This window comes from Corvus cornix, chromosome 3 (genome assembly GCF_000738735.6).
Source record: "Corvus cornix cornix isolate S_Up_H32 chromosome 3, ASM73873v5, whole genome shotgun sequence".
In the NCBI taxonomy this organism is placed as follows: domain Eukaryota; kingdom Metazoa; phylum Chordata; class Aves; order Passeriformes; family Corvidae; genus Corvus; species Corvus cornix.
This window is the reverse complement of record NC_047056.1, coordinates 4161211-4189156: the sequence shown is the minus strand read 5'-3', so window position 1 is coordinate 4189156 and position 27946 is coordinate 4161211. Positions and strand designations below refer to the sequence as shown.

At 42.9% G+C, this 27946-nt stretch overlaps 3 protein-coding genes and 1 long non-coding RNA gene across 13 annotated transcripts in view; 2 read left to right on the top strand and 2 right to left on the bottom strand.

Annotated features, from left to right (window-relative positions):
• The first annotated feature begins 1 nt into the window (after position 1).
• Positions 2-6116, top strand: CCT4 (chaperonin containing TCP1 subunit 4). Its single transcript, XM_039569645.1, has 14 exons — positions 2-189; positions 686-738; positions 981-1070; positions 1645-1753; positions 2288-2430; positions 2721-2842; positions 2931-3063; positions 3373-3512; positions 3733-3829; positions 4139-4249; positions 4516-4646; positions 4742-4976; positions 5497-5610; positions 5901-6116. Exons 1-14 carry the CDS (start codon positions 72-74, stop codon positions 5916-5918), a joined length of 1614 nt encoding a protein of 537 aa, XP_039425579.1. The 5' UTR covers positions 2-71; the 3' UTR covers positions 5919-6116.
• Positions 1592-7323, bottom strand: LOC109145099. The gene is made up of 2 exons (XR_002046300.2): positions 7169-7323; positions 1592-2189 (listed from the first exon to the last, which is right to left on the bottom strand). It is a non-coding gene; the product is annotated as an uncharacterized LOC109145099 (long non-coding RNA).
• A 201-nt stretch (positions 7324-7524) lies between these two features.
• Positions 7525-16019, top strand: FAM161A (FAM161 centrosomal protein A). 2 transcript variants are annotated; one of them, XM_039569298.1, is made up of 7 exons: positions 7525-7644; positions 8811-9058; positions 9503-10687; positions 11110-11277; positions 13330-13429; positions 13867-14018; positions 14626-16019. In XM_039569298.1, exons 1-7 carry the CDS (start codon positions 7525-7527, stop codon positions 15233-15235), a joined length of 2583 nt encoding a protein of 860 aa, XP_039425232.1. In that variant the 3' UTR covers positions 15236-16019. The 2 variants fall into 2 exon arrangements, with proteins under 2 accessions (XP_039425232.1, XP_020440381.2); XM_020584792.2 differs by lacking the exon at positions 7525-7644 and having other exon boundaries at positions 8935-9058; positions 9559-10687.
• Positions 7798-27946, bottom strand: part of LOC120411708 — a 55167-nt gene continuing 35018 nt past the window's right edge. For 2 of the 9 annotated variants that reach the window (XR_005604213.1, XR_005604219.1), the window contains 2 exons: positions 15990-27942; positions 7798-8055 (listed from right to left, as the gene is read on the bottom strand). Coding sequence is in view for 1 of the 9 variants with exons in the window: in XM_039569300.1 (XP_039425234.1) it covers positions 8050-8055 (6 nt within the window). In the remaining 8 variants the exon portion in view is untranslated. The remainder of the gene's footprint in view (positions 8056-15989; positions 27943-27946) is intronic. The other 7 variants (XR_005604214.1, XR_005604215.1, XR_005604218.1 and 4 more) reach the window with 7 other exon arrangements.

The following is a 27946-nucleotide window of genomic DNA, read 5'->3' as shown; positions in this document are numbered from 1 at the left end:
GACGCGAGGCCGGAAGGCCCCGTTCTGGAAGCATCCCGGGCCCATCCCGGTCTGTCCCGCTCGGCCCGGCCATGCCCGAGAGCGCGCCCGGCAGAGCCCCCGGCGGGGCCGGCAACAGGGCCAAGGGCGCCTACCAGGACCGCGACAAGCCCGCCCAGATCCGCTTCAGCAACATCGCCGCCGGCAAAGGTGCGGCGGCCCGCGCGGGGGCCGCCTCGGGGCCGGGGGGAGCCGGGCCGGGACCTGCGTGGGCCGCGATTGGGGCGGGGGACGATGGATCCCCGTTGCTGTGTCCCGCCCGGGACTGTGTCCCAGGGATAGGAGCAGGAATTCCATGGGCTTGATGGCTGGGAGTCGCCCGGGATGGGCCGGCGCGTGTAGGGGATGCGATACTGAGCACTGACACGAGCCCCGGTCGCGCTGCGTGCTGTGTTCTGTTTCTTTGTGATTCCCCAGATTTAAAATGGCTGCAGTCAAGTGATCAGATACTAACTGCTTAAAAAAAGAACTGTGGCAATCAGTCCTGATACTGCAGCGGCTTACATCATTCCACTATTTGGGATCTTTTGGTCTATCTGGGAATTGCTTAAAACTGGGAGGAGTTTTCATTTTAGAAAACATGTTTAAATGATGGAGTGTTTGTAGTTCTTTAGATCAGCTTGCAAACATTTTCTTCTCTTCCCAGCTGTTGCCGATGCAATTAGGACGAGCCTTGGACCAAAGGGAATGGATAAAATGGTAAACTTTGTGTTTTAAATTGTCAAAATATTAAGCTTATTCGAGATGCTGTAAATTCAACATGTCTTATAGAGGATGCTGCCTTTTGCCTTAATTCTTTCCCATGTTTCAGTTATTTAAGGGAAAGTGGGAACTAAATGGAGATCTTGGTTTGGGAAATGATGTTAAAGAGAATACTTGGAGTGTCAAATGAAAGATTTGTAGCTGCTGATTGGAACTGTGTTCCTGCCCTTTATTCCCAGATTCAGGATGCTAAGGGAGATGTGACAATCACGAATGATGGTGCCACCATCCTGAAACAAATGCAGGTTCTGCACCCTGCAGCCAAAATGGTGAGTGGTTCCTTTTCCATTTTGTGTGGATTTGAGGAGCAATGCCTGGGATAGTGACAGAGCAGAAAATTTTGTGCATTCTGCTCCAGGAACGTTTATTCTGATTGTGGCATGTGCTGAAGAGTTACAAACCCTTGTTTCTTAACCAGTGTTCCTTATGCACAATCCCTCTGGACATGTTTTAAGACATAAGAAAATGTAGCCCAAATCTTGATCTGTCATTTAAGAAGGAAAAGTCATGTCCCAAACCATTAGGACAGAAGGGAATGAAAGAAGGGAATGTGTGAAGGTATGGTCAGGTGGTCTGAGGATACAGTATCTGGTCCTTTGAGATGTTTGGTGGTCATGGATTTGGTTGTGGTTGGAGATGGAAATGAGCTTCCTGTGACCCTCCCCCAGGGAAGGAAAAGGTAAACCTGTTAGGTAGGTGTGTTCAGTTTTAAATTTGGGAGAAAAAGCTTTGTTTCTGCAAGTGACTTACTGTACCATAGCTGTGTTTGGGCCAAAGATGTGTCTGGGTATGGGTAAGCAGCACTCTGTTTATTATAAATTTTTGTCATAATTTCTCCTTCAGTTGGTAGAGCTCTCAAAAGCACAAGACATTGAAGCTGGTGATGGCACAACCTCTGTTGTTGTCATTGCTGGAGCTCTCCTGGATGCCTGTTCCAGACTCCTTCAGAAAGGTAAAGACATTTATTTAACATGCAGAGACTGTAGGTAGTGAAGTCTTTTTGTCCTCTTGCACGCATGTGATGAAGCTTAAAGTAGCTGTTATCAGTTGGAAGGATAAAGGGCATATCCCACACTCCAGGGAAATTGAGGAGTTCCATACAGAACTGTAGGAAAACAGTCTTTGAAAATCTGAAATTAAGTCAGTGTCAGCCTCCTCGCAGGCATCAGCTGAACAGCAGCAGCTTTAAGAATGCCCAGAGAACTTGGAGAAAGTGCTTCTGGGATGTCAGGGATCACCAGGAAATGTGCAAGACTTGGCTGTGAGGACAATTTACTTGGAATGTTACAGCTTTTTGCCTCAGTTTTAATAGCAGAGTAATAAGGGAGGTCATACACCCGTGAAGAACATTCTGCTGAAGTGCCTTTAGTTCATTCTGACCTGAGTATCTGAAGTTTTAAAATGGAAAGAGATGAAGAAAAAACCAAAAAAAAAGTATGTTTGAAAGCATGAAGTGTCTAACAGGCATTTTTTATGCTCTGCACAGGAATTCACCCCACCATCATTTCGGAGTCATTCCAGAAGGCTCTGGATAAAGGTATCGAGGTGTTGACCAACATGGCCCAGCCCGTGGAGCTCAGTGACAGGGAGACCCTGCTGAACAGTGCAACAACTTCCCTCAACTCCAAGGTACAGCTGCACTTGGACTGGCAGCTCCAGCCCAGCCAGGCCTCTCAGCTTCTCAAGTCTGAGAAAAAGTAGTTCCATTTTCTGTGCACCCCTGAGTGTGGGTTTTCCCCCAGCATAGCTGCTCTGTCCTTGCCAAGGAGCAGCCATTAAGAAAATGCCATGTTAAGATATCTTTGCTTCAAAGTTCTGACATCAAACACTGAAACACAATGACAATATTGTCACAATATTGACACTGCTTTTCAGTGTGAAGTCTCTCACCATGTTTTCTTTGCTGTTGAATCCCTTAGGTTGTGTGTCAGTATTCTAGTTTACTTTCTCCAATGAGTGTGGATGCAGTAATGAAGGTGATTGACCCAGCTACAGCCAATAGTGTGGACCTCAGAGATATTAAAATTGTGAAGAAGTTGGGGTAAGAAACAATTTGTAATTAGACAGATTTTGTCTCTGTGAAATCAGTTTCCCAGAGTGTTCCAGTAATGGGTTGTGTTTGCTTCCAGAGGCACAATTGATGATTGTGAACTGGTTGAGGGACTCGTCCTGACTCAGAAGGTGGCAAATACCGGTGTAACCAGAGTGGAAAAAGCTAAAATTGGCCTCATTCAGTTCTGCTTGTCTGCTCCAAAAACAGATGTAAGTCAGACTGTGGCTAGAGCAAAACCTCGTGCTCTAGGACTTGGGACATGCAAATGTAGTAACAAATGTTTTTTTAAGATGCTGTGGTGTCAACTCTGTGCCACAGCTAGAGTGGGGGGCTTCTGGGTACTAAAAAAATTAGTTGGTATAAAAAAGAAAATTGTTTAAATTATGAGAAATACTGAACTGTCTCATAGTATTTTGCTGTTATATAATTACAGCATCTTAAGTTGAAAAACATGTAACATTTTTATACTTGCTTTTAAAGTCAGCTCACAATACTTGCTTTTCTCTTTCTTTAAATAGATGGACAACCAGATAGTTGTTTCTGATTATGCTCAAATGGACAGGGTGCTGCGTGAGGAGAGGGCCTACATCCTGAACTTGGTGAAGCAGATCAAGAAGGCTGGGTGCAATGTGCTGCTCATTCAGAAGTCCATTCTGCGGTACGTTAATACCCAGGCACCAGCTCTCGGTGCGTGCTCAGGGGGACAGTTGGAACTGTTTGGAAAACTGAAGCCAAACACAGTCACACTTGGCAGAGTAACAGTGACTGTACCTTTAGAAAGCACCAGCCTTGTCTGTATTTTGAGTTTGATGACATCCTTACTTTGTACTCTGAAGAATTTGAGCCCTGGGAACTGACTCCTTCCCTCTCATTTTCAGGGATGCTCTCAGTGACCTGGCCCTCCATTTTCTGAACAAAGTTAAGATCATGGTGGTTAAAGACATTGAAAGAGAGGACATTGAGTTTATATGTAAGGTAAGGTGGGTCATATAAATAAGCAACAGTGTTTAAAATCTACCCCGAAACTAACTGCCCAGCCAGGGCCAGTTCATTGTGACATTTTCACAAGTTTCATCTTTTGACTATAATGCAAGAACAGACATTTCCCTAAAAAACATTCCTGCTCTGCTGAGCAGTCACACTTGTATGGAAGGATTCAGGACAGATGTAAAAGCCACAGTCCCTTCTGCATTTTACTGTCCTATGCAGAAGAACAACATGCAGTGTACTTGCTGACTCTGCAGTCAGCCTCTGGATTAATTTTTTTTCCCATTATTTTTTCAGACAATTGGAACTAAGCCTGTGGCTCACATTGACCAGTTCACCCCTGACATGCTGGGCTCTGCTGAGCTGGCAGAGGAGGTCAACTTGAACGGTTCTGGGAAACTAGTAAAGGTGAGTGAGACACAAAATGTTAATACCCACTTAGCATCTGTCAGTTATATTAATAACTGGTAGCTTTAATGTTTTTTACTGTGTAATTTATTACATTTAAGTACCTACTTCTAAGCTCTGAGTAGCTACTGACTTTGGCAGTGCAGTGGCTTTGCTTGGCCAGACATCAGTGCTGTTACACAGTTTAAAAAGTGCCAATGGCAGTGTCTTTTTGTCCCAAACTTTAATTTTTTTCCCCAGTGTCAGTATTTGGTTTTATGTTTTAGATTACAGGCTGCACAAACCCTGGCAAAACTGTGAGCATCGTGGTACGTGGATCCAACAAACTCGTCCTGGAGGAAGCCGAGCGCTCCATTCACGATGCCCTGTGTGTCATAAGGTGCTTAGTGAAGAAAAGGTATTGTCTCAGTTTGGTTAATTAATGACACATAAAGCCTGATGGTGTGTGCACTTCAGTGAAGCGAGGTTTGATGGTCATTTCTGTGCTCTCAGGGCTTTGATTGCTGGTGGTGGAGCCCCGGAGATCGAGCTGGCGCTGCGGCTGAATGAGTACGCACGGACACTGAAGGGGATGGAGTCCTACTGTGTCCGTGCCTACGGGGATGCACTCGAAGTCATTCCCTCCACCCTGGCTGAGAACGCAGGGCTCAATCCCATTTCCACGGTAACAGAGCTCAGAAACAGACATGCCCAAGGAGAGAAAACAGCTGGCATTAACGTCAGAAAGGTAATAAGGGGTTAGAATACCTGGGTATTACAGGAGAAATGCTTAACCTTAGGGCTGGACTAGTGAGAGGGCAAGTTGGTGCTGCATAGCAGTAGCCTCCTTAAAAGTAACAGAGGGAAATTGCAGCTTGTTCTCTTACAAGCTTACCCTGAGCATTGGTATCAAACGCCGTACCCAAAGGACAAGAAACATCTCATGTCTCTACAACAGCATTTCAGCTACAACAGTAGATCAGTTTAGAATGACACATCAGTATGATCTGCAGTGGAAGGTGTTTTTAAGCTGGGAGTAGCACCACAGCTTCTTCTCAGTTGGCACTCTTGACTTTTTCTGTTGGCTGATTTTTACTGGATATCTCAAATGCCTGGGGGGAGAAGATGTGTGCTGTAATGCCCCTGTTGCAGATGAAAGCCCTGTGATAGTCTAGGAGTTGACTGCCCTCAGGATTCTGCTAAAATAAAATGTGCTAAATGTGACTGCAGTCTGTCTTGCGCAAAGTGAAGGCTCCTTGTTCCCCTAGGGTGGCATTTCCAACATCCTGGAGGAGCTGGTCGTGCAGCCTCTGCTGGTGTCTTTGAGTGCACTGACCCTTGCGACAGAAACCGTGCGCAGCATTCTCAAGATTGATGATGTGGTGAGTGGCGTTGGCATCGTGGGTTGGGTTATCTTTCCTTCACAAGCACCAGGATGTTGTCATTTGTTTGCTGCGCTTCAAAATACAGCTACTGTGTAGAGTGTTCTCAGTTTGTGTGCTGCTTAAGACCATTCAGCCTTTTAATAACTGCAGCTAAAATTAAATGCACTATAAATACCACACCATAAAGCAGGGAATTAGAGTCACTAAAACCCCAGGGTCTTTAAACAAAGGAGGAATTGTGATGTATGCTGTGATTTCTTCTGCCTGACTGTGTGCCCTCCTTGCAGGTGAACACTCGAGGGTAAGCTGAGCAGAGAGGTGGGGACCATGGCCTCGAGCTCCTGCCCTGTAGCTGGAATATGGATTCCTCACCAAAAGCGCCTGTGTGAATTGTCTTAAAGTCCACCAAGACTGATGTACTTTGATCAGGTTTAACTTAAAAACCAGTTGGTTTTCAAAAAGAAAGTGCTGTTTTATCAATAAACACGCAGTAGTCTACCTGAGTCTTTGCTGTATAATTTTGTTAGAATTTGCTGCATTTGGTTTTCTGTGCTCCTCTTTATCTCTGAAATGTTTAAGGCAACTTATTAGTTCTAGTGATATATTCTAAAAACACCCTTGAAGTGCACTCTAGTAACACTTAGCTGGCTTAGAGCTGCTCCTCCAGAAGCTTTCCCTAAGGGAGTGGTGTTACTGCCCTTAAGGATGCGGGGCTAGAGAGGAGGAGGATCTTTGCAGTGGGAGCACATCACATTCCTTACTCTCCTGAGGTCTGCAGTGATTCCTGATGCCATCACATGACCCAGAGTCCTACAAAGGGTGCTCTTCACTCTGTCTCTTCCCCCTGCCCCCAGACTGATTAGTTTTCCCAAAGCTGGCCAAGAAGTCAAAAGTACACTGTTCTATAATAAAGCAAATTAGCTTTCCAAATTCTAATTCTTAGCCTGACATTTTGACTTAACCCTTTCATGTCCATTATTGCCGTATTGAAACAACCCAATTCCTCTGTTTAAAGGAGTGTATCTTCCATTTCTTCTCACATTTCCATTCATGATTGGCTGGAGCTGGAACTTTTGAGTGAACTTCCACCATGGTGTTGACCTGCTGTTACTGAAATAACTTTCCTGTGACTTGCCAAGTGGACCAAACAGAATAACTCAAATACTAATTAATAAATTAGACAATCGATTTAGTCATTAATGTTCTGCATTAATTATTCATTGCCTGTTTAAAATAGCAAAAATTGCAAATGCTGCCCTACCCCACAGGCTCACATCCAGCAATGATCACTTAGTTTAGGTGCTATGATTTAAAGCTTTAATCCCCCATTATCAGAGAGTTACAATTCTTGACAATTACAAAAGAATTACAAAAATTGTATGTGATTTCATACACAAAAATAATTTGTAATTTCACTACAGTAAATAGGTCCATCCATCATTAACACCTCTTTGTAGAGGCAGAATGTTGCTGCTTATCCTGATTTAGGATAGAATATTCCTAGGACAGAATGTTCCTGCTTATCCTGGTTTAGCCTTACTCTATAATTGCTTACCTGAAGTACAAACTTCAAGACGGAAAAAGCTTCTTTAATAACTTGAGGGTGCAAAAAACGTGGGCTCGCCAGTGAGAGTTACAGGTGCCGACTAAAATCCTGCAAGAAGTTACCTAAAAATCCGCACGGGCGGGGCGCGGGGCGAAGCTGCAGCCCTGCCCCGCCGGGGCTCGCTCGGGCCGGGCGGTTAACGCGCCCCGCTCCCGCCCCGGGGCCGCCTCCGCGGGGGCGGAGCGGAGCCGCCTCCCTGCGCTCCCTGCCCGCCTCCCTGCGCTCGCTGCCCGCCTCCCTGCGCTCGCTGCCCGCCTCCCTGCGCTCCCTGCCCGCCTCCCTGCGCTCGCTGCCCGCGGCCCGGGATGGAGGACGCGCACCGGGCCGCCCGCCTGGCCGCCTCCTGCCTCCGCACGCCGCTCGACCCGCGCACACGGGCGCCCGCCGCGCTCTACGAGCGGGGGCCGCCGCCCGCCGCCGCGCAGGTACCGCGGGCACGGCCGGGAGGGGCTGCTGGGCAGCCGGGGACGCGGGGCCGGGGGCTTCCCCCTGAACCCGCTCTGCAGAGGGGTCCCCGCCCTCCCCGGCACCGCACGGACCGGCGCCTCCCTGGGCACAAGGGACACGCACACACGGGAGACACCTGACAGATGGCCCTGCTGCAGCGCCGATCCTTTAATGAGCTTGTGGCACCGCGGCGTCTGGACAGCAGATGTAAAACTGCCCGTGCCCAGCCCGGGGAAGAGGCTGGGATCGTTCCGCGGATCGAGCAAAGAAACTGGGTTCATGCACGGTCGTGGCAGCAGCAGATTCGGGGAGGTGGAGAGTCTGGGCTCTGTATGGGCGCTTTAAATTCGCTGTTTCGATCCTGTAATTCCCATTGCATTAGGTCACTGCTGGGGGAAAAAACAGTTAAAGATTTTTGCAGTGAAAACCTGACCAAACAGAAACAAGGTTTTTTGTTGCAATGTCAAAGCTCATTAAAATACCCCTGTGTGGAAAAGTAGTATTCTAATTTCTGTATAAAGAGACTTTTTAAAACATGGTGCTTAGAGCAAAACGAAGCCTTTGTGATGCTGACTAACCTGGCTTTAATAACTTCTCTGACCTGTGTAACCTCTAAAAATCCTTAAAGAATAGTACCTGCACACAGCCGCAAACTGCCAAACAGTATTGGAAATATAACCTGTGCAGAATCCGTGTCATTTCACAGTAAGTGAATGGAATAACATTTCTGCACCACATCTCTAATGACTCATTTTTAGAGTGGTTATGGAAATAGGAGGCAGAGAAGGTTCTGTTTGCTGGTAAATAAGGGCATTTTTAGAGCTGCATAGTAATCAAGGAAAAATTGTACTTTACAAAATAGTTAATTTTTTTCTTTTTGGTAAGTCCTTTTGGTCATATTTCCTGTTATAAACATATTGATTACAGGGCAGACTTGGGAATTTTTACAGGCTTTAAAGAGGACCCTTAGGATATAAATTAATACGCAATATGATTATTCCTTGTAATTCTACATTAACACTTGTATACAGGTATCTCTATTTGGTGTTACTTTACCATTCATTAGACTTAATTAGGACAAAGCAGTATTAAGAACCTTGTTCCCCTTCCTTCTAGCAGAAAGATTTACAAACATCTCTTCTAGGATAGCTTTGATTTGGATTCAAACACCAACAGAGAGCAGACCCCCCCTCCAAGGAGAGACTGTGACAAGTGGATAGACTTCTCCAAAATGTGCTACTCAAATCAAGAGTATTACTTGAAGCTGGAAGAGTTGAAGAATGCCCACATGGAGACGATGGCAAAATTGGAAAGCATGTATCGGAACAAACTGTTTTTAAAAGGAGTACAGCCCTTGGATAAGAGAAATGACACTTCTCCAAAGTGCTGTAGGTAAGTTTGGGGGCACTTTTTAGCTGAAGATTCCCAAATGCTTTGCAGGCAGCTGTAAAACAGCAGGGTGTGTTTCTGGGCTGGAAAGTGTTGCTCTCCCCATCTCTCGTAACCAGATAATCAGAGAAAAGTCAGTTTTAATAATAGAAACGCTCATTACCTTGCTAATGGTCTGTGAGGTTTAGAGGTGGGTGTGCAGCAGGGCTTGGACAGCACATTTAGGAGCGAACAGGGCCTTTCCCAAGTCAGGAAGTGCTGACTTGGTGATCAGCACTAAAACCAGGATCTGCTTTGAGTGCCCAGTGTGCTTCTCTTTTCCCTTCTCTCCCCTCTCAGCCACTCATTTTGGTTTCTAGTGGTGATTCCTTAGAGTGGAAGTCACTGGCTTTGCATCAGTGTTAGACCGGCTCAAACCAAGTGGTTTTTTTCCCTTTTTTTTTCAAGGCCAACTTGGGACAAGAGCTCGTATCAGCCTCTTAACCTGCACAAATCCTTTTCAGACTCAGACTTAAGTGATCCCTTGGGCTCAAGTATATCCGATGTGTCTGATGGAGAATTAGCAATTGAAGAAAACGACAGTGAAACTGCATCATCCTCATTTGCTAAGCAGCAGATTGAAAAAATGTGGGATGGGTTCTCTCTGGAAGACTACATCTCCCGTGCCAAGCACAGCTTACCCAACTCACCAGCCTGCAGGAAGGTGCACAAGAAACAGAAAGTGTGGTCCCCCAGAGTCACCGTGCCCAAGCCTTTCCAGATGACCATCAGAGAAGCTCAGAAGAAAGAGCAGAACATCAAATCCAAGTCACAGATCGAATTGGAAAATCACTTATTGAAGAAGCAACTAGAGGAGGAAGCAGAGTGTCAGAAAAAATTCCGAGCCAATCCCGTGCCCGCTGCCGTCTTCCTGCCGCTCTACCACGACATCGTGCAGCGGAACGAGGAGCGCAGGAGGTCTGTGAGGGAGAGGAGCAAACTCAAGCTCCTGGCTTCCCAAAAGCCATTTAAATTCATTGAGCGAGAGAGGCAAAGGAGGGAAATCAGGAAAATGCAATTAAAAGACGTTTCCCCACCTGAAAATAAAACCAAAGTGTTCAGAGCGAAACCAGTTCCTAAATGTGTTTATAGTCCAGATTTCAGTGACAAGCTAAAGGAGGAGGAGCTCTACAGAGAAATCAGGATCAGGATGAGAGCTGAGGAGCTGCTACGAAATTCATCGGTGCCCAACAGCAGACTGGCCTTAAAAGAGACCAACAAAAAGAAGAAACACAAGAGCATTGAACCAAAGCGAACGGAACAGAAACCCAAGATCAAATCAAGCGTTCCAGATTTTGAACTCCTACATGAGAAATTCCAGAAACGCCTCCTGCAACAAAAAAAAGTGAAACACCTCACAGTCTGTGAGCCTTTCGACCTTCGTACTTCGTACATCCCCTCAAAAAAGGGCAAGATCTTGAAGGACATTCAAGAGGATGAAGAAAAATTGAAGGAAACACGGTGGCCATTTGCCTCTCCGAGACGGAAACCTCAGATGGGGCAGTCAGGGGCAAACCCACATCTCTTGGGAGGAGGAAAATCCAAATCTCCCAAAAACACAGAATCCACGAGACGACGGCTACAAGCCCTAAGGTGACTGCTTAGAGATGCTCTACTTTATATATGCTTGCAAAGTAGATTATTTTTGGTATTAATATATATTTGGTATTTTATTTGGTATTATTTTTGGTATTTCTATGTATGTAATTAGTTCTTCCATGCAGTGAATATAGGGCTTAGTTTGTTAAAGGCTTATAATATAAATCCTAAAATATTTAAATATAGGACTTAATTAGTATTTATTATTGTTAAAGGAACACTAGTGCATTTTTGTCAGAATGTCCCTAGGAAGACAAATGACTGCTGTTTTCCGGGATATCCTGAATCCCTTAAAATGGCACATACCTTGTGTCCTCTCATGGCAACCCTGTTTTTCTCTTTGGAATTATCTTTGCCAAAGCTTCCTTTGCTCTAGATTTAAAATGAATTCAGCCTTAGTTTATTTTCCCCACCAGGAATTCCCTTGAGGAAAAGAGAAAGCTGGAAGAACAACAAAAAAGGAACAGAACCAAGCAGAAACAAAGAACGAGAAAATTCCAGAGAATTGTAATGGCTCGGGCTGAGGCCAATGACCCACATCAGAGCCTAGCTCAGATGTCTAAATCCAGATTAAAAACGTTCAGGTATTTTGTTGCATTGCCCTGAATCCTGAACACCTCCATCAACAATGAGAAGGAGAGGTTTAGGATTGCATTGTATGTTAAACATACAATGTGTAAAAAGATAGTATAATCTAAGTTTAGATACTTACACATGATAAATTAAACATGGTGCAAGCAGCTGGTAAAAAAGTGGTCAAACTTAGTATTTCAACTGGGAAATTGTTGCCAATCTGTATGAACTCAGAGAAATTTACAGCATATAGAAATATATATATTCCACCTTTGAGTATTATAGATTCACTAACAGGGGAACTCCCGTGTTTTCTGAATTCATGTATCAATTAAAGAGGAAAAAGCTATGCAAATCAAAAGGAAAGGGGACAGTGTGGATACAGAATATCCTTGCAGAGCTGGATACCGCACTGATGTTGGTACAACTTTGGTGCAGCAATGGGCATTTCACAATTCACTTCTTTGTCCCAGCAGGTCCCCACTGAAGAGAGAGATTAAAGCAGGAATATTTTAACTTTACAGTGTAACAGCAGCGACCCAGGAAGCTGCTGGTGTTCAGGAGGAATGGGATCCAAAGTTCCCTGGAGTCGAGATGCAATTCAAAGACTGTTAGTGTACGACTGAGTACACAGGGAGAACACCAGGGCCTTCTTGGAGTGCTGTAAGCTGTCACTCCAGCTCTGACACGGCTCTAACACCATGATTGCTGCTTGGGCTCGTGTTTGGGGCTAAATTAACCCTTTCTGCTTATTGTTCTTTCTAATGCCCCCAAAAATGAATCCTGTTTGAACAAGCCTTAGTGAGGTTTGTGATCTGGGCTGGCCCAGTGGCACTGCTGCGGTATTGTCACTTTAAGGTGCTGTTACGTGGGGATGGTGAGAAGCACCGACTGCTCTGCCCCTGTTGCTTCATGCCTGGGCAGGATTCTTGGGCAGCAACCACGAATCCTAATTTCCAGCAAGCCGGCATACTGTTAATAACAGGAGCTTTGTAATCTGTGTGTCCTCGGGCATGTGGGCTGCTGACTCTGGGACAGAAGCAGAAAACAATGGAGTCAGAGTAGGTGGAGAACTAAGAGAGACAGTGGGTGATTGCAGATGTGATTTGAGTTCAGTCAACAGCAAATTTCACATTACAGTATTCAGCTTAATCAGATTTCAGGAGCTCCTGTCTGTGTGTAAAATGGTTATTGCAAAGCAAGATTACTTCCCCGGTGCTGATGCAGAGGCTGGTGCAAGTGTTTAACCTGATAATGCTCATTTCAGCACAGCTGGGCAATGAGGTCTCTCAGTGGCAGTACCCTTTCAAAGCAAGGAGCAACATGGAAGTTCACTTCCCAACATAGTGAGGAGCTCAGAGATGGTCAGGGAGAGAGGCTGGAGGAGGCAGAGGTGTAAAATGCACCCCCCGATCTCATCTTTGTCCTGAAGTGCCTGACCTGCAGTGCCAGATCTGCCCAGTTCAGAGGCACATCACAGAGCTGCCTGTCCCACACTGAAGAGAGATTACAGGTCGTTCCACATCAATTATCCAGTGCTCCCTGTGATCCCAGAGACCATTTCAGTTATGAATCAACAGTTGCATTATCCTGCTCTACTGACTGGGCCCTTGACAAACCAACTCAGGAAAAAGTGTTCCATGATCCAGAATGTGGCCACGGCTCCTGGGAGATCAGCTGCTAAAGTAGCAAGATTCTCACCGTCAGACTTTAAAAGTACTGATTTTTATTTAATGCTGTACTTTCCTATGGTGTATCCTGTTTCATTTTGCTCAGAACAACTGGAAGATCTCTATGAAACCAGCATGTAAAAAACCCCAAGTATCCAAATTTCTTTCTACAAAAACCCCAAGAATCCAAACTCAGCCTCTATTTAACTCCAGTAGCCAGGACCTGCCTCTGCTTAGCCAAAGTGACTCCCTCAGAGATGAATTGTTCAGTACCTTTTATGTACCTTGAAGTATGACAACACTTAATTTGTTATGAGTGATTTAACTGCTGTAGGAAATTACTCCTTGTCCTATAAATTAATAATGATTTCTCTTGTGCTCTGCTTCCTGTAGGAACAACGAGAAGCAGAGAAGGCAGGAATATTTGCAAGAATTGCAAGAAATGCAAGAAAGAGTAAAACAGATGCCGTTGCTTTTTGAAAGAGTCACTCAGGTTGCCTTGTTTCTGAACTGCTAATTCATCTTGACTGATACTGAATAAGACATTTGTAATATAATATTTTTAGAAGATACTTAAAAAACACTTTTCAGGGCAGTGTTTATCCATTTCAACCTCTGTTACCCCATCTCCATATAAATATCAGTAATTTTTGTGACATGCTTGCACAGGGAACAGAGAACTGTCGTAAAGGTGTGTCTGGTTCAGTTACAACATGAGTAACTCTGGCCACAACCAAACATTGCTGGTACAGAAAAGTAAAACCTGGTATAAATTTTTCAAGTATTGTTTTGCCTTTCTTAGCTGCAGTGAATAACCATTTCCACTTGTCAGCTGCAAATAATGAAACAGAGGATTAATAGAAATAAAAGTATCAAGATACAGGCATTTAATGCATTAGATAACATTTAACCATTGTGTTTTTCTTACAGAAAAATGCCAGAATAGCTGCAGAGAAGTATTATTCAAACAGACTGAGAGCACTGGGGATCTGCCCAGAGTTTGTTTCAAAGAAGGGAGGAGCAGCCCAATCACTGCAGTTCTCCACTGCTGGAGATTTTACCTCCATCGCTGTCAGAGAAAGGTAGAGATGACTGAAGACTTTTTCTTTCTGCCCACTACATATCTAATAACTAGAACATTTTTCATGTGTAGATTTAAGGGTTTTTTAATGATTTCTAGTATTTCCCAGGGAACTATTTGATGATGTGGTGTGTTAGCATTAGTATGTACTTTTGATTGGTTTTCCTGAATTAAATATTATTTCCTAAAACAGAGGAGAGCTGCTTAACCAAACAGGTTATGTTATGTAATACACTTCAAAGAAAAATGAAGAAAAACATTTCTTGTTTGTTCCTTTCATCAAAAATTCTGGCAGGTTGCTGTGAGTCACTACCTTTAAATTTTAAATTTTTTAAATGAACCTTATTAAAAATAGTTTCTAGTATCTCTTGGTTGTTATGATTTAAAAGGAAGCAGAAATAAAAAAAAATGGGAATATGTAAGCAATACTGTTGAGTTACTTTCTAGCATAAAGAGAGACTCTTGTGTCCCCCCTTCCCTTTTCCTTCCCCAGTTCCACCCCAGCCAAGACTACCAGGCTTTGCCCTGGATTACGTAAAGATGCTTTAACACCTCCTGGAAAGCATATTCCCAGAAAATAAAACCCCACGTGCAATTTGTCTTTTCAGAATCATCAAGGTTAAAGTGAAAAAAAGGGAATCCTTTGAGGAAGCAGCTGAACACAATCCCCAATCTGTGCACTCCTGGGAGGAGGAGGAGGAGGAGGAAGAGGAGGAGGAGGAGGAAGAGAAGGGAAAAGGTGTCAAAACCTCCACCCCAGATGAGCAGTGCAGTGATCTGGAGGATGGGGATGAAGCCAGAGCCAGCCCTTATGTCCATGAGCCTGGGTCCAGCCCACCCTCAGGCCAGCACAGTGACGAGGAAGAGGAGGAGGAAGAGGAGGAGGAAGAGGAGGAGGAAGCAAAGTCAGGCCCATCACTTGGTCATTCCCAGGAGGAAGAGGAAGCGGAAGCCAAGGTAGACCTGTCACTTGGCCATTCCCAGGAGGAGGAAGAGGAGGAAGAGAAAGCAAAGGCAGGCCCATCCCTTGGCCATTCCCAGGAGGAGGAAGAGGAGGAGGAGGAGGAGTCCAGAACCAGCTCTCGGTCTGAGGGGTCCCACGAGCACGAAGAGGAAGCTCAGTCAGACCCCGAAGCTGAGGGTGCCTTCCAGTATGAGAATGAGGAATATGAGAGTGATGATTCTGAGGAGAAGCCCAGTGATGAGGAGGGTGACTGACAGGAAGGAGATAGGATGGGCTGGCACTCAGGAGCCTCTTCCACTGCTGGCTGTGGAACAGACACCAGAGAAAAAATTGGTGCTTTGCTACAAATCCAAAATTCTGTGGTTTTTTACCTCGTAGTTTAAGAGACCTGCCAGTGCAGGAATTTTGGTTGTTTTCCAGTAAGAAAGCTCAAGTTCCTAGTTTTCACCAAGAAAATAATTTACTTTTGTGTTAATCTTCTTTATTGCACTCTTCTGTGACATTAGTGCACCTCTGTTCTTGAAATGAATTCCAACCTCTCTGTTTAACAATAATGTTACACCGTGTGCTGTGTAAATACTGAGGGCTCATAACCAGCTCTTCCCACGGGCTGGCAAAGCCAGGGGAGATTTTGGAGCAGGAATTGCCATTTGATCCCTGTAAAAGGGGAATCTTTTTACCTCAGGTAACTCTAGTTGTACAAAACTATGCAAGGAAGTGCTTTAATACCTCTTCTTATACACTGGTTCCTCAGGACTTCAGCTACTCCACAAAACACTCTCCCAAAAATGTTTGGGATTTGGTTTTTGTCTTGTATCAGTAGTACCTTCTCTTCCTGTTACTGACTTTCTTGCTAAAAAATCTGTTGTTACTATTTTTTCCTCCTTGTTTTGTTACACAGTTTCTTCATGTTTGGAAGTTTTTTAAGCATTATTGCTTTTATTTATTTTTGAAGGGTGAACATAACTAATGTGAATTTGAGACTTTTTTAAAACTTGAATAAAATACCTGTGAAAATATTAATCCTTGCTTCACGAGGAGGTTGGTTTGTCAGTGTTCTGTAATTCTGAAGAGTTGTACAATTAACAGTCCCATATTACCGGTATTTGTCTCTTTAGGAAGTCAAATCTTTTTCTGAAAGAAGGCAGAGGAACTCTGAATTAGGTTTTTTTCTCAGATTATTTGAAGTAATTTCAAAGCAAAAAATGTCAAATCTGTTTCTAAGATTTGACAGCTCTCAACTAAGTGTTCTAAAAGAACAAATATATAATTGTTGAACTACTAAGATAGGGGTTAAAAATACCACTAAAATTCCTTTGAACTTAAAGAAAGTAGCAAAACCAATGCTTTTTTGAGGCTTTAGAAGGAGTTGGGAACCTGTGTATAATTTAGATTGTCACTGAATTCTTAAATATTAACCTAAATAACAGCAGAATTAATGAACATGATAAGTATGATATAACCAGGAAGAGTTAGGACAGCTTTTGGAGGTTATGCCTCAGCTTTTTTAGCATTTCTGGAAAAGAAAAACAGAATTGTGTGGACTAAGGAGATCCAATTGATTGTGGTTTCCCAAGCTTTCCAGGGAGCATTTCTAGGACATAATTTGCTAGCAAAGGATCTTAAAGAAAACAATCTTATTGTAGGAAAAGAAAGATCCTCATGAATGGGAGATCAAACCTTGAGGTATTAAGGGAACCAACCACTCATGGAAATCACTTGGAGCAGCAGAGCTTTTCAGATGGAGAGGATAATGAGATTTAAGTCAAAAAAGCTGTTCAGAAATTGCATTACAAACATAAAGGGATAAACATTCCAATAAGGAATTAAAAAGCAGAGAAAGCAAAGGAAAATCAGAGATGACAGAACAGAAATGGAGACAGACAGCTCAGGGTGAATTAAACCTTGCCAAGCGAAGAACAGCAGTAAAAAATACTTCAAACAAAGAAGAGCCACATACACCTGTCAGGAGATGAAAAATAGTCTGGCCTGAAAACCAAGCCATGATTTGACCTCTTTTTTTCCTTTCTTTTTTTTTTTCTTTGCAAGAAGGATGATTTAAATGTAGACAATCCAGAATAACTAATAGGATGACAGAACTGAAAAAAACCCCAAAATAACCTGTATTTAAAGAAAAAGCCCAATAACTTCGACATGAAAATCAAAATCCAGGTGAAGGATTTTGGTAAATTGTCAAGATGCAGAGAAGTACCATGGAAAGGAGAACAGAATGTGTGGTAATTTGTCAGAACTCATAACATTTTGAGGCAATTACATGGAGAAAAAGAAAGTCTCTTTTTTTTGAGTCACCAAAGGTGATATAATAGAAGCATTTTAAGACACAAAGCTCATTAGAGGAGAAATGTTGATGAGTTATCCTTTCAGGGAAACCACTGAGCAGGAGGGAGAGGAATAGGAAAGTTTCTCACAGATTATTGAATATTCTGTCTTTAATATTTTAATTAATGGCTACAGCACCTGAGTAGGAACATGTTCAAAAATTTGCAAAGAAAATGAGAAAGGTGTATCTGAAAAAAGGATTAAAAACACCACGTGGGAAGAAGGAGGCAACTTTGCATGTGGACTGTGGTATGAAGTAATTTTGAAGTGCAAGAATAGTGTTTCTATACAGTAACCATATTTATGTTTTGGAGTAAGAAGCCAGAAGTTTTGGATATTGTGCTTTTTCAAGAATGTTTTTTATTTACAATATTGCTTCCTCTAGAAACCATCTCCTCCTGTACATAGTTATCACAACACCAAGCAGGTTATGTTCTCTTTTCCTTAGAGGAAAAAATTATGACATCAAAATATTATACCTTTTATAGCTGCTCCAGATGAAGAGAATAACAAAAGAACTCAAATTCTTGAAGAAAATGTTTAAAGCCATCCCTATTTTGGAATTAATTATGGTCTCGTGTAGAGTCCTCAAGGCTTCTTTAACAGCAGGAATCAAAAGTTTTGCCTCAGCTTGGCAGATAACAGGCACTCTAAAGATCAGAATATACTATTAAAAATTATTTCTAACAGTGTGTCTGTCCCTTTACCCACAAATTGAAGTCAAACGTGAGTTTTGTATACAGAATAATTTTGTCCAGGAATACTGTCTAGTCCATAATTACAAGATATGGCAGCTGCTGGCTTACAAACATGAAGATCATGAAATCTGATAAATTAGATAAAATTAAATAATATGAGATTAAAAAGATAAAATGAGATAAATAAGATAAAATGAGATAAAATTTAAAATAGTTTGGTGTCTGTCCTTGTCACCCTTCAGTGGAATTACAGTTTTACATCTCTGGTTATATAATGTTTTGGTAATTACTTGGCTTTAGGGAAAAAAAAAAAGAGCCCTTGCATACTCCAGCAAAACTCAAAATTGCTTCTTTCTTCAACAGGAATGCCAGGTATTTGAGGAATGAACTAAGACTTACAAATAGTATCAGAAAAATCCCTGTCTCTCCTGTTTACTAAAATCCCAGCAGTGAGATGGAGCAGAGAAGTTAGGGATCACAGGGATAAGGCAAACCACACAGACATGAAGAGTGTTGTAGGGGTTCAAGTTTAGGAGGCAACAGGGTCAGCAGGACTTCCCCCCTTCAGTTCTGGCCAGTTATGCTCCGTGTCCCATGAACTGCATCCCAGGATTAGCCACGTGGGACAATCCCCCACATGCTGACGTGGCTGTAGCACAGAGCAGGCAGATGTTGACAGGCAAGAAACACTCTGATTTTCTGATCATTACCACCGTAAACGAGACCATGTTTAATTTCATGAGCACAAACAGTACCGTGAAAGTCAGTTGTCAACAGGACTGAAAACAAGAATATTTGCACCTGCACAGCTCAAAACTTGCTACTAATAGTCAGGGCTTACTGACATAAGCAGATTACTAACAATAGTTAGGCAGGTTACAATAAGAAGGTTAGTAAGATTAGGCAGCTTGCTGATTAACTGTAGCAACCACGCTGCCAACACAGCCAGGAAATTCTGGCTGCCAGGATAATGAATTGTTACAAACCATCCTGCTTCCACATTATTCAGATGATTCCAGACACTGATTTCCACACTTGCAGGAGTATCTGGTTCTCAGGTTAAGTTGCTGTAATTTTTAATGTGTGTTCTGTGCCATCCCACATTTTCGAGCACGGATAAAAGACACACAAATTGTGTCAATATTTAATAATTTCCAATAAGTAGTAAAAGCAAACAGTCAAAAATCAGCTTTTTGTGTGTCTCATTCTGATTAGGCTCTGCTCTGGGGAGCTCAATCCTGCAGCACCTTTATCCCCAAAGTACTGAAATTGCCAAGGGCACCATCCCAGCTACTCAAGCAATGAGCTCTCAGATCCAACACTGAAGGGCCACACAAACAGCTGAGTGTGAGGCAACAGCACTTGGAAAGGACCCGTTTGGGGTTTTGAACTCTGGGTTTTCTAACCAAAAGAGCAGCTGCAGACATTGCACAGCAGAACGTCAGCCCCAGGTGCTGAGGCTCATCTGACTGACACACAGGGCCTGCTTGTGGTGCCACTGCAGAACGGCCCCTCCTAACAAACACCTATCAATGGGTTCATGGAGTTCACGCTACTTCGAAACTGTGACACTTCCCAGGGCAGTGAGGGTTCCCTGTATCCCTTGCTTGTTAACCAGACTCACCGTTTATTCCTGGGCGAAAGCTTCCTTCTCCCAGTACTCTCTTAATGCTGATTTAATTCAGGCCTAGCAAGCTGAGGCTGGGTTTAACTCTGCTCATGGAGCTGGCTGGGTACCTGTTTGCCTGCTCCAGCTTGTTCCTGACCCTGAGAACTGGCACACAGCCCCTCCTGTTCCCACAGCTCCCTCTCCTCCCTTTCCCACTGAAAGGCAGCTTAGTGTTGCCCAGAAATAGCCCTCAGTTTCCAACCAGCCACACAACTCCTGGGTAATATTCAACTTTGTATAAAGGGTAACTAGGAAAAAGCTGCTCAGTTTTATGCAAGTCAGTTCTCTCTCAGACACCTCACAAGCAGCACCACACCCAACTCCACTCTCTGCCCTCCCACCCTGAGGCAGAGCCAGCAATTCCAAAACATGGACCAAATTCCATTTGAGGGCACACAGCTGAGCCCTGCACTGGTTACCTGTGACTGCACTCAATTTAACACTGAATGAAAATAAAATTCACCCTGGAAGATAGTTCTGTGGAATAGAACTCTTCTTTTTGAGTCAGAATTACCAATCCCAAAGGAATTTCCATTCCCTGATACTGCTGGCAGCTGAAGGGGCAGGGAAACCAAGTGGGGAACATCCTGGTACACGAGGACCTCCCAGCACTCTCCCTACTTTCCACCCCATTCTCGCAAGTCTTGTGTCTTGAAAAGAAAATCCTACAAAGTCTGCAAAAAGCTTTGAATTCCTCAGGCAAAAAAAATTCTTAAAGGGCCAAATAGTAGGATAAAAGAGCCAAGTCTGTGGATGAGATGCCTGAAGGTTTCTCAGATCAGAGCACAAAATTATCCAAAGAAGCTGCACATGCCAATTTGTCTCCTCAGGCAAATCATCTTGCAATAACCAGGTAGTTTCCACGATGGGGTTAGATTCTGGGATTTTTCTTTAAATAACAGCTTTATCAAAACCTCAGTAAAACACATTATCTAAACAATGGCACAGAGATGCTAAAAATCTGCTTCCCTGTTATTTGTGAGTTGTGTTCCATCCTAATGCGCTGCCACCAGCCCCTTTCATACATCACCCATTCAACACAGGCCTCCAGCTCTGCTATTTCCTTCAGGCAGCATCCTGTAAAATAATGGAAAAGATCATAGCCTGATAAATTATTTGTAATTTGTGCACAGATGGCTGTGGACACAGTCCCCTTGCCATAAATGGGAACAAAGGGCTGAGCCAGAAGGTCGTACTCGATAAAGTACTTGTGGATAGTTTTATCCTTTACCAATGTCTGGTTTCAAAGAACAGCTTGAAATGAATTAAAAGTTTGTTTCAGGTGACAGGGAGCAGTCCCTCTCCTCTCTCCTGGCTACTTACTGTTGAGCAGGGCCCAAGGCTTGTAAAGCCCAGATCAAAAAGTTCTTCTGAGCATCCAGTAACTCTACTCAGCTTGCTGAAATAGTAGAAATAATCTCAGGAAAACACTCCAGACCACAACAGAAGTTCTTTCCAGCCATTTTGGTGAGGATTAGTGGAAGCAGAAGAGGAGGGAAGATCAGATGGCTGCTAATAAAGATGGGGAAGCAAATTAACAAAAAGAACTGTCCATTTGTCTCAGTGAGAACACACAAGCACAGCCCAAGTGCGTTTCTTATCTTCTGTTTAACGTACATAAATCACTTCTCAAATACACGGAGGTATCTGACAATCATTTCTTCCAGACTTCTGGTTTAAGCCTAGCACACAATTTTTACAGTTATTTTGGAGCTATGGCAGTCTTTTAGGATTTTTATTTGTTTGGGTTATGGCTTTTTGGAGGGAGGGAGTGGGGGATTGTGTAAGGGTTTGAGGTTTTTTTTTTAGAACTTCCTGCAGCATAATCTCCTTGGACTCTGTATCCCAGACAATTTGCTGCAGAACATCTACTTATATCCCAGTCACACAAAGAACAATCATAACAAAAAGTATTGTACTCTCTACTCTAAACACTGGTAGAATGAAATAGTAAGATTAAGGGGAAAATAGTTAAAAATAGAACTCTTTTCTTTCCAAAGGAAATAACATGATTTTCACCCCAGCCTCTCTTGTCATTGCAACAACAATGGTTCATTTTAGGCCATATCTGACTGCACTTGGAAGCAGGAAACCCTGGCACAAACGTGCTCCAGCAGCTTGTGCTTTGTTTGCACTGAATGTCTGGGCCAGCACTGCAGGTTTCAAGGGATTTGCTAGAGGTTAACAGAGCTGTTCCAGGGGGTACAATTTCCTAGAGCACAATTCCAATCACATTCCAGTGCTCCAGAGCACTGGAAAGCTCTGCAGGTCAGGAAAGTGGGGGGTGCCTTGTTGGAGCATCTCGGCTCTCTGGATGAGCTTTGCACTGGGGCAGATGTTCAGTGACCAACTGCTGATCAGGCCTGGATCCCAGCTTCATAAAAGAGGGATGTGTGGCAGAAAAGCACTTAACAGCACATTTCCAAGCACTTATTCCCAGGGAGATCCCTACCATTGACTTTACAGGAATTACAGCTCAGTTCTCAGGATGTGACTTGTTAGAGACTAAAAAAAAATAACAATCCATCCATTTCCCTTGGCCCCAGAGCAGAATTGTGACCTGCAAACACAGATTCCTGGAGAACATGGAAGCATTAGGACACCTTACCTGCACTCCCAGAATTCATCTTCACTGCCACCACCAATGTAGTGTTTCCCTTCACACAGCAAACACAAAATTCATACTGAGGCTGCGTGCTTCTTTCCTAACTAATGTGATCCTTTGATATTCCTGTTATTTTTCCCAGTAAAAAGCTAAAAAGCCATTTCAGGCTGTTTTCAATATCAACAGACAGTAAGGGAACCCCTCTAGCCCTGCAACATTGATGGTGTAAAATCTGCCCCCTATTCCATCTTTCCCAGTACAGGAAACAAAAAACAAGTCACCTTTATTTTATCTATTTCAAAAGTCAAACCACTTCAGAGGAAGCACAGGAACTGGAGAGAAAACTGCCCCACCCTGGCATCACACATTCACATTTCCTCTGATAAGCAGCTTCTCATTTTCCAGAAACAAGATTTCTCCTTTTTCCCCTTTCTTTGTCCTTTTAAGCTTGGATTTTTAACTCTTCCATTTCAGAAGAACATCTGGCTGCATTTCATGTTGGTCCTCTGGGTTTGCACCTCCTCTCCACCCAGGATTCCTTCCAGACAGGATTTTGAGTCCTGCAGTTTAATTAATAATCTGCCCTGGGAAGGACACCACATGATAAATGTTCGTTTTGAAAAACAGCTTAGATGTTTTCTGCTCAGCATCAAGAGTCTGAGCAATCATTTAAAAAAGTGAGGTGGGACGTCAGGTCCCTGTAAGAGAAGTGGATGCTTTGAAACAGGGACCAGGATCTTACCCACAACTTCCTCAGGACTCATTTTGAACACTGAAAATAAATGTTATAGCTGGGCCTGTTCCACAAGGAAGACACCAGAGTCCCCAGCAGCTGTAGAAGGTTGCTATATTAAAGCTGTACATTATCTTGTCAACATGTAGAACTGTTCCTTAGCCAGTCCATTAATGTTAATGAAATCCCATCTGTGTTTCCCCAGCCCTGGCTCTGCCCAAGTGCAGTGCTGATTCCATTCCGAAGCAGCAAGCTGTTGGCAGCCACTGCACACACCATGTGCAAAGGCTGAGTGTGTCCCCCTTCTCCAGCTGTGTGCAGTATAGGGCAGATCCATCTTTCTCCAGATACGCAGCGAGGTTTCCTGCTCAGGGCTCTCTGTAGTGCTCAGCTGAGGCCACTGGAGACTGTAGCTCTTCACTTCTTGTCTCTTCTTTAGGATTCCTTCCCAACCTCCCTCTTCCCCAGAGCCACAGGGGAATGTTCTGGCCAAGAGAATACTCCTTTTTCCTGTTACATCTTAAGACTATGATGCTCGATCTTCCTGCTGGGATGATTTACAAGCATCTTCAAACCTCTGGAACCCTTTAAAATAAAAAACCCAAGGCTGACTTCACACTCACTCCAGCCACTCCCTTAAGGAATTCCAAAGGTTGGGATTCACCTGCTCTGGAGTTTCTCCCAGCTGCTTAATCACATCAGCAGTTCTGGCAAATGCTTCCCAGGCAAGAGGAGCCCAGAGTTCATTCCAGTGTGGGGATCCCCACAAAAACATAAAGCTCATCAGCTTTTGAACAAATTAAATTTGTGGTCAGAGACAAAAATAACATTGGGGAGTATCCAAGACTGACTGCTTTCATTGCCTTAATGTATTTCGTTGATGGAAAAACTAGAATAGGGTGGTGTGCTGCTTAAGTGACCAGAAATGAGGGAACTTTTGGGATGATCAGTTGCTTTCACAACTGATGTTTCAAAGCAGTGGCTGTACGTTGACGGCACCGTGAAAAAACACCACTTTTCTTCATCCCCTCCACCAAAGAAGTGAAGTTGCAGGTCAGAGTCACCTTATCAGGACAGCAGATGCATTAGCAAAGGAAGGAATCAGTCAATAAAGGAATTGATACCTGTCTATAGTTAGAAAAAGCCTTTTGCAGAACAAGCTGTTCTTCTGGATCATTGAGAAAGGGAAGAGTTTTATTGAGTTTCTAAAGACACAGATACATGTATAATTAATGCTGTCTAACTGCCAGACATCTAGAGTGTTTCAGGATTTTAAGTGTTCCTTTTATTTTCTTGTTTCCTTCTCAAGAATGGGTCTAACAGCTGTGGGGGAAAGAGGAGACATGGAAAAGAGTTAGGAATTTCCTCTATAATGAGCAGAGGGCTGGTATACAAACTTTAAGGTGATGGATACAGAGACCACTCAGAATCCATTGAGCAGGAAAATGGGATTCAGGCTTCTCTTTCTGACCACTGCGGGGTGGCAGGAGAGTGACTTTGACTTTCTGCTTCTCCATCCCTAAAGCAGAAATAATATCCATCCACATTCCCAATACTCACTGAGGTTACTGGGCAGACAGGCCACGCACATGCAGAGTACTCTGGAAAAATGCAAACTGGATTTCTTTTGGATCAAGCCCACCAAGGAATGCATCCCAACCACTAGGGGGAAGCTGGTCCCAAGGACTAACGGGCTATTCCAAAGTAAACCCCTTGAAACGTGGGCAGACCAACCGTGAGCTTGAGGCACTGAGAGCTCCCCTCTCCACACTGCCACACCTACAGGAGGTGCAGGTACAGCCTTGGAACAGGCACAGCCCAAGGGCTTCTGCTTCCAGCACAGTGTGGAAGAGGAAAACAGCGTGGGGACAAAAATGCTTAAGCTTTACACTACCTACTTAGTATTCTCTTTTTGAGAAGTTCAAAGCTGGCACCAACTGTGCAGAAAGATTTACTTGGTGTGATGGAGAAAATATTTTCTTAAGAGCGTAAAAGCTTGCAAACATTCCAAGAAGGAAAATTCAAGTTTCACTTCACCTGTTCCTTGAACAGATATTTTATTAAGATGGGATTTACAGCATGAGACAAACTCAGTGGTCTTATTCCAAGTAATCAGTTTTGTCAGCAGACCAAATAAATAATGAACTATGAGCCTTTTGTTACCACTGATGTCATCAAGAAGTGAAACGCTGGCAAACTGCCATGTTTAGTTCTCTGAGAGTATCTATTAAAAAGAAAAAGACACCTAGCAGATATAATCCATACTATCAGTACTGTATGTTCTTAACCCTTCACCTCATCTCAAAAGTAATTTAAAAGGGGGATTTTTGAAGTGGGCAACTAACTTGGATTTGCTTTCCAGCTTACTCTTTCTAGTACTATTAAAAGTAAAACTTCTAAACATACAATTTTACAGCTCTTCACTTAGGCAGTAAACCGGCTTTTCTAAGAAGCATTCACAGAGTAACAGAAGAAACAATGATTTTTTTTTTTCTTTTATATATCCACAGATAGCAGGTACAAAAGCACAAGAGGAAGTATAACTTCTAATTTTTGAGGAGAAGATGAAGGAAACACTAGGATGTTTGTAACAGATGAAGACCAAAATAAAATTAATAAGCACCAACAGAATTAAGGTGAATTTTTATGCAGTCTTGTTCCTCATGAGCAAAAAACCGCCTCAAATTTACCTTGGTGTTAGGGAGCTTTTATAAATCTCATTTTGCACCAGTAAAAGTCAGGAACAGCAGTTTGAAAGGAACAGAATTACTCTCTTCAGATGCAGCACAAGCTGCATGTCAGCACGTGCCCCTGCTTGCTATTTCTAGGAAGAACACAAGGCAGATTTACCAACCACAATTCAGTTACAATTAATGTAATGGCAAAAACTTTGGCTTTATTACCTTTCTTTCATTTTCATTTCAATTCTTAAATTTCCAAGTAGTCCCTTATTTTCCTCTTGGATTCTTTTGAGCATAAAGCGCATGGTTTTTCTTCAGTTTAAACAGAAATAGCAGAAGATCAATACAGGTTTTCATCAGAATAATAACAACAAAATCCACTATGTCTCATGGAACCATAATTTATACCTTCCACAGAGGTGATTTTCTATTGGTAAAGTCAGTAAGACTTTCTTCATGAATAAGTTTCAGTTAGGAATTGAGTGAACTCACCTGGAAAAGCCACCTATCCATCCCAAACCTATGAGTTTTCAAAATTTGCCATAAAAACATTGCCAGGAACATGGAAAAACCCCAACATATTGTGCCTGACAAGCACTGCCTCAAAATAGGAAGGTCTCCATAGTTTGCTTTTTGATCCATCTCACTTTACTGACACACTTTTGTACTCAAAAGAAGTGATAAAAAGAAGGTTCCAGGGGAGCTGAAAAAAACGGGAGATGTAAGTTTTGATACTGACAAAGACCGCTCAACATCATTTCAGGGAATGCAGAGCAAGGCACTTGCAGTCTTTTCACATCCCTTCCAAGGGTTTGGCTCACAGGCTCACCCACTGGAAAAACATCCCAGTGCCAGCAGTAATGGTCACAACAGAAATGTTAGGATTAGCACACTAGGAAAACCAGCTGGAGCTGAGAATGCTGGAGTGGAATCAATGATCTCATTATTTCTACAGCACTTCCTAGAAAAGCATTAGGTAGCCCATGGAATGGAGCACTTCAATAAAGGAGAGTGTTTTATCAGGATCATCAGTGGATCATCATCCAAGAACCAAGTCCTGCTTCCTTAATTAAGAGGTCCCAAATGCTCTTGTATTTCTGTGGGACTGCTCCTGACAGCACCCTGAGCAGGGCTGGGCTCCTGCTCACTTCTGTCCAGAAAAGATGACAAATGAGATGTTTCTGGGATTTTAATCCAAATCCTCACTGCTGTATGGAAGAGGTTTGCATATGATAAAATCACCAGGATTAATCACATCCACAGAGCAGAAGCACCTCATGACCACTGAGCCTGAGGCTCTGCTGGGAATTACAGTGTAAAAATAGTTCCCAAGAGTTTATAATCTAAGTGATTAAGGCAGAAAAAGTCACATTCTTATTAAAAATAAGCCGTATAGGCAAGGTATATTATATTTACATAATGACCTAGCCTTGATTCCAAACTGATTTTATCACTGTTTTTACCTTCCACTTCAGAAAAATACTACAGGGTGACTAATTCCCCCCAGGGAAAAAGAAAAGGAATTAAGAACAGTACCATTCAACAGAAGCAGTACCTCTTAATCAATGCTTTAATGTTTTATTAAAACTCCTGCTATTAGGGAAATGGCAAAGCCCAGATTCAAAATTTACCTGCAGGTCTCCTTACTGCAAAATGGTTTTCAGTAAACAAATATGCATTTTGAAGTCTTCTTTTAATATAATTAAAAAATACATCCTTTGGGCCAGCAATATCCTCTGTCAAACACTGAGGCATTAAAATTGCATCTGTAAATTTCTTTCCAGCTGTCTGGCTGCCAAGATCCAGGTGCAATTTAGGCCTATGTGAAACTAAGGAATCTGAATAAATAAATTAAGGATACATGAAGTACAGTTCTGCAATTAAGAGGGAAATTCATGCACCTAATATTTATAATCTGATGTAAGGTGTTCCTACAGTCAGAAGTAGAAAGCTTGGAATTTCCTTGAATAAAAATTCCTAACTCTCTCAAGCTTGTATCCTCAACAAAAACAGAACAGAAATGTAGACAAGTGTCCCAGCCAAATGAATATTGACTCTTAATCCAGTATAATATAACACAAATTTGCAAAAGACCACTTCTCAGCTAACCAGGCATTTGCCTTTGATTAGATTTATTTTATTACCTATATTTAGAAGAATCACTTTTCTCATCAGTCTGGACTTCAGGAAAGCACTTCAAACGAGGAGCTGGTTAAAATGGAGACAAGAATATCCCTGT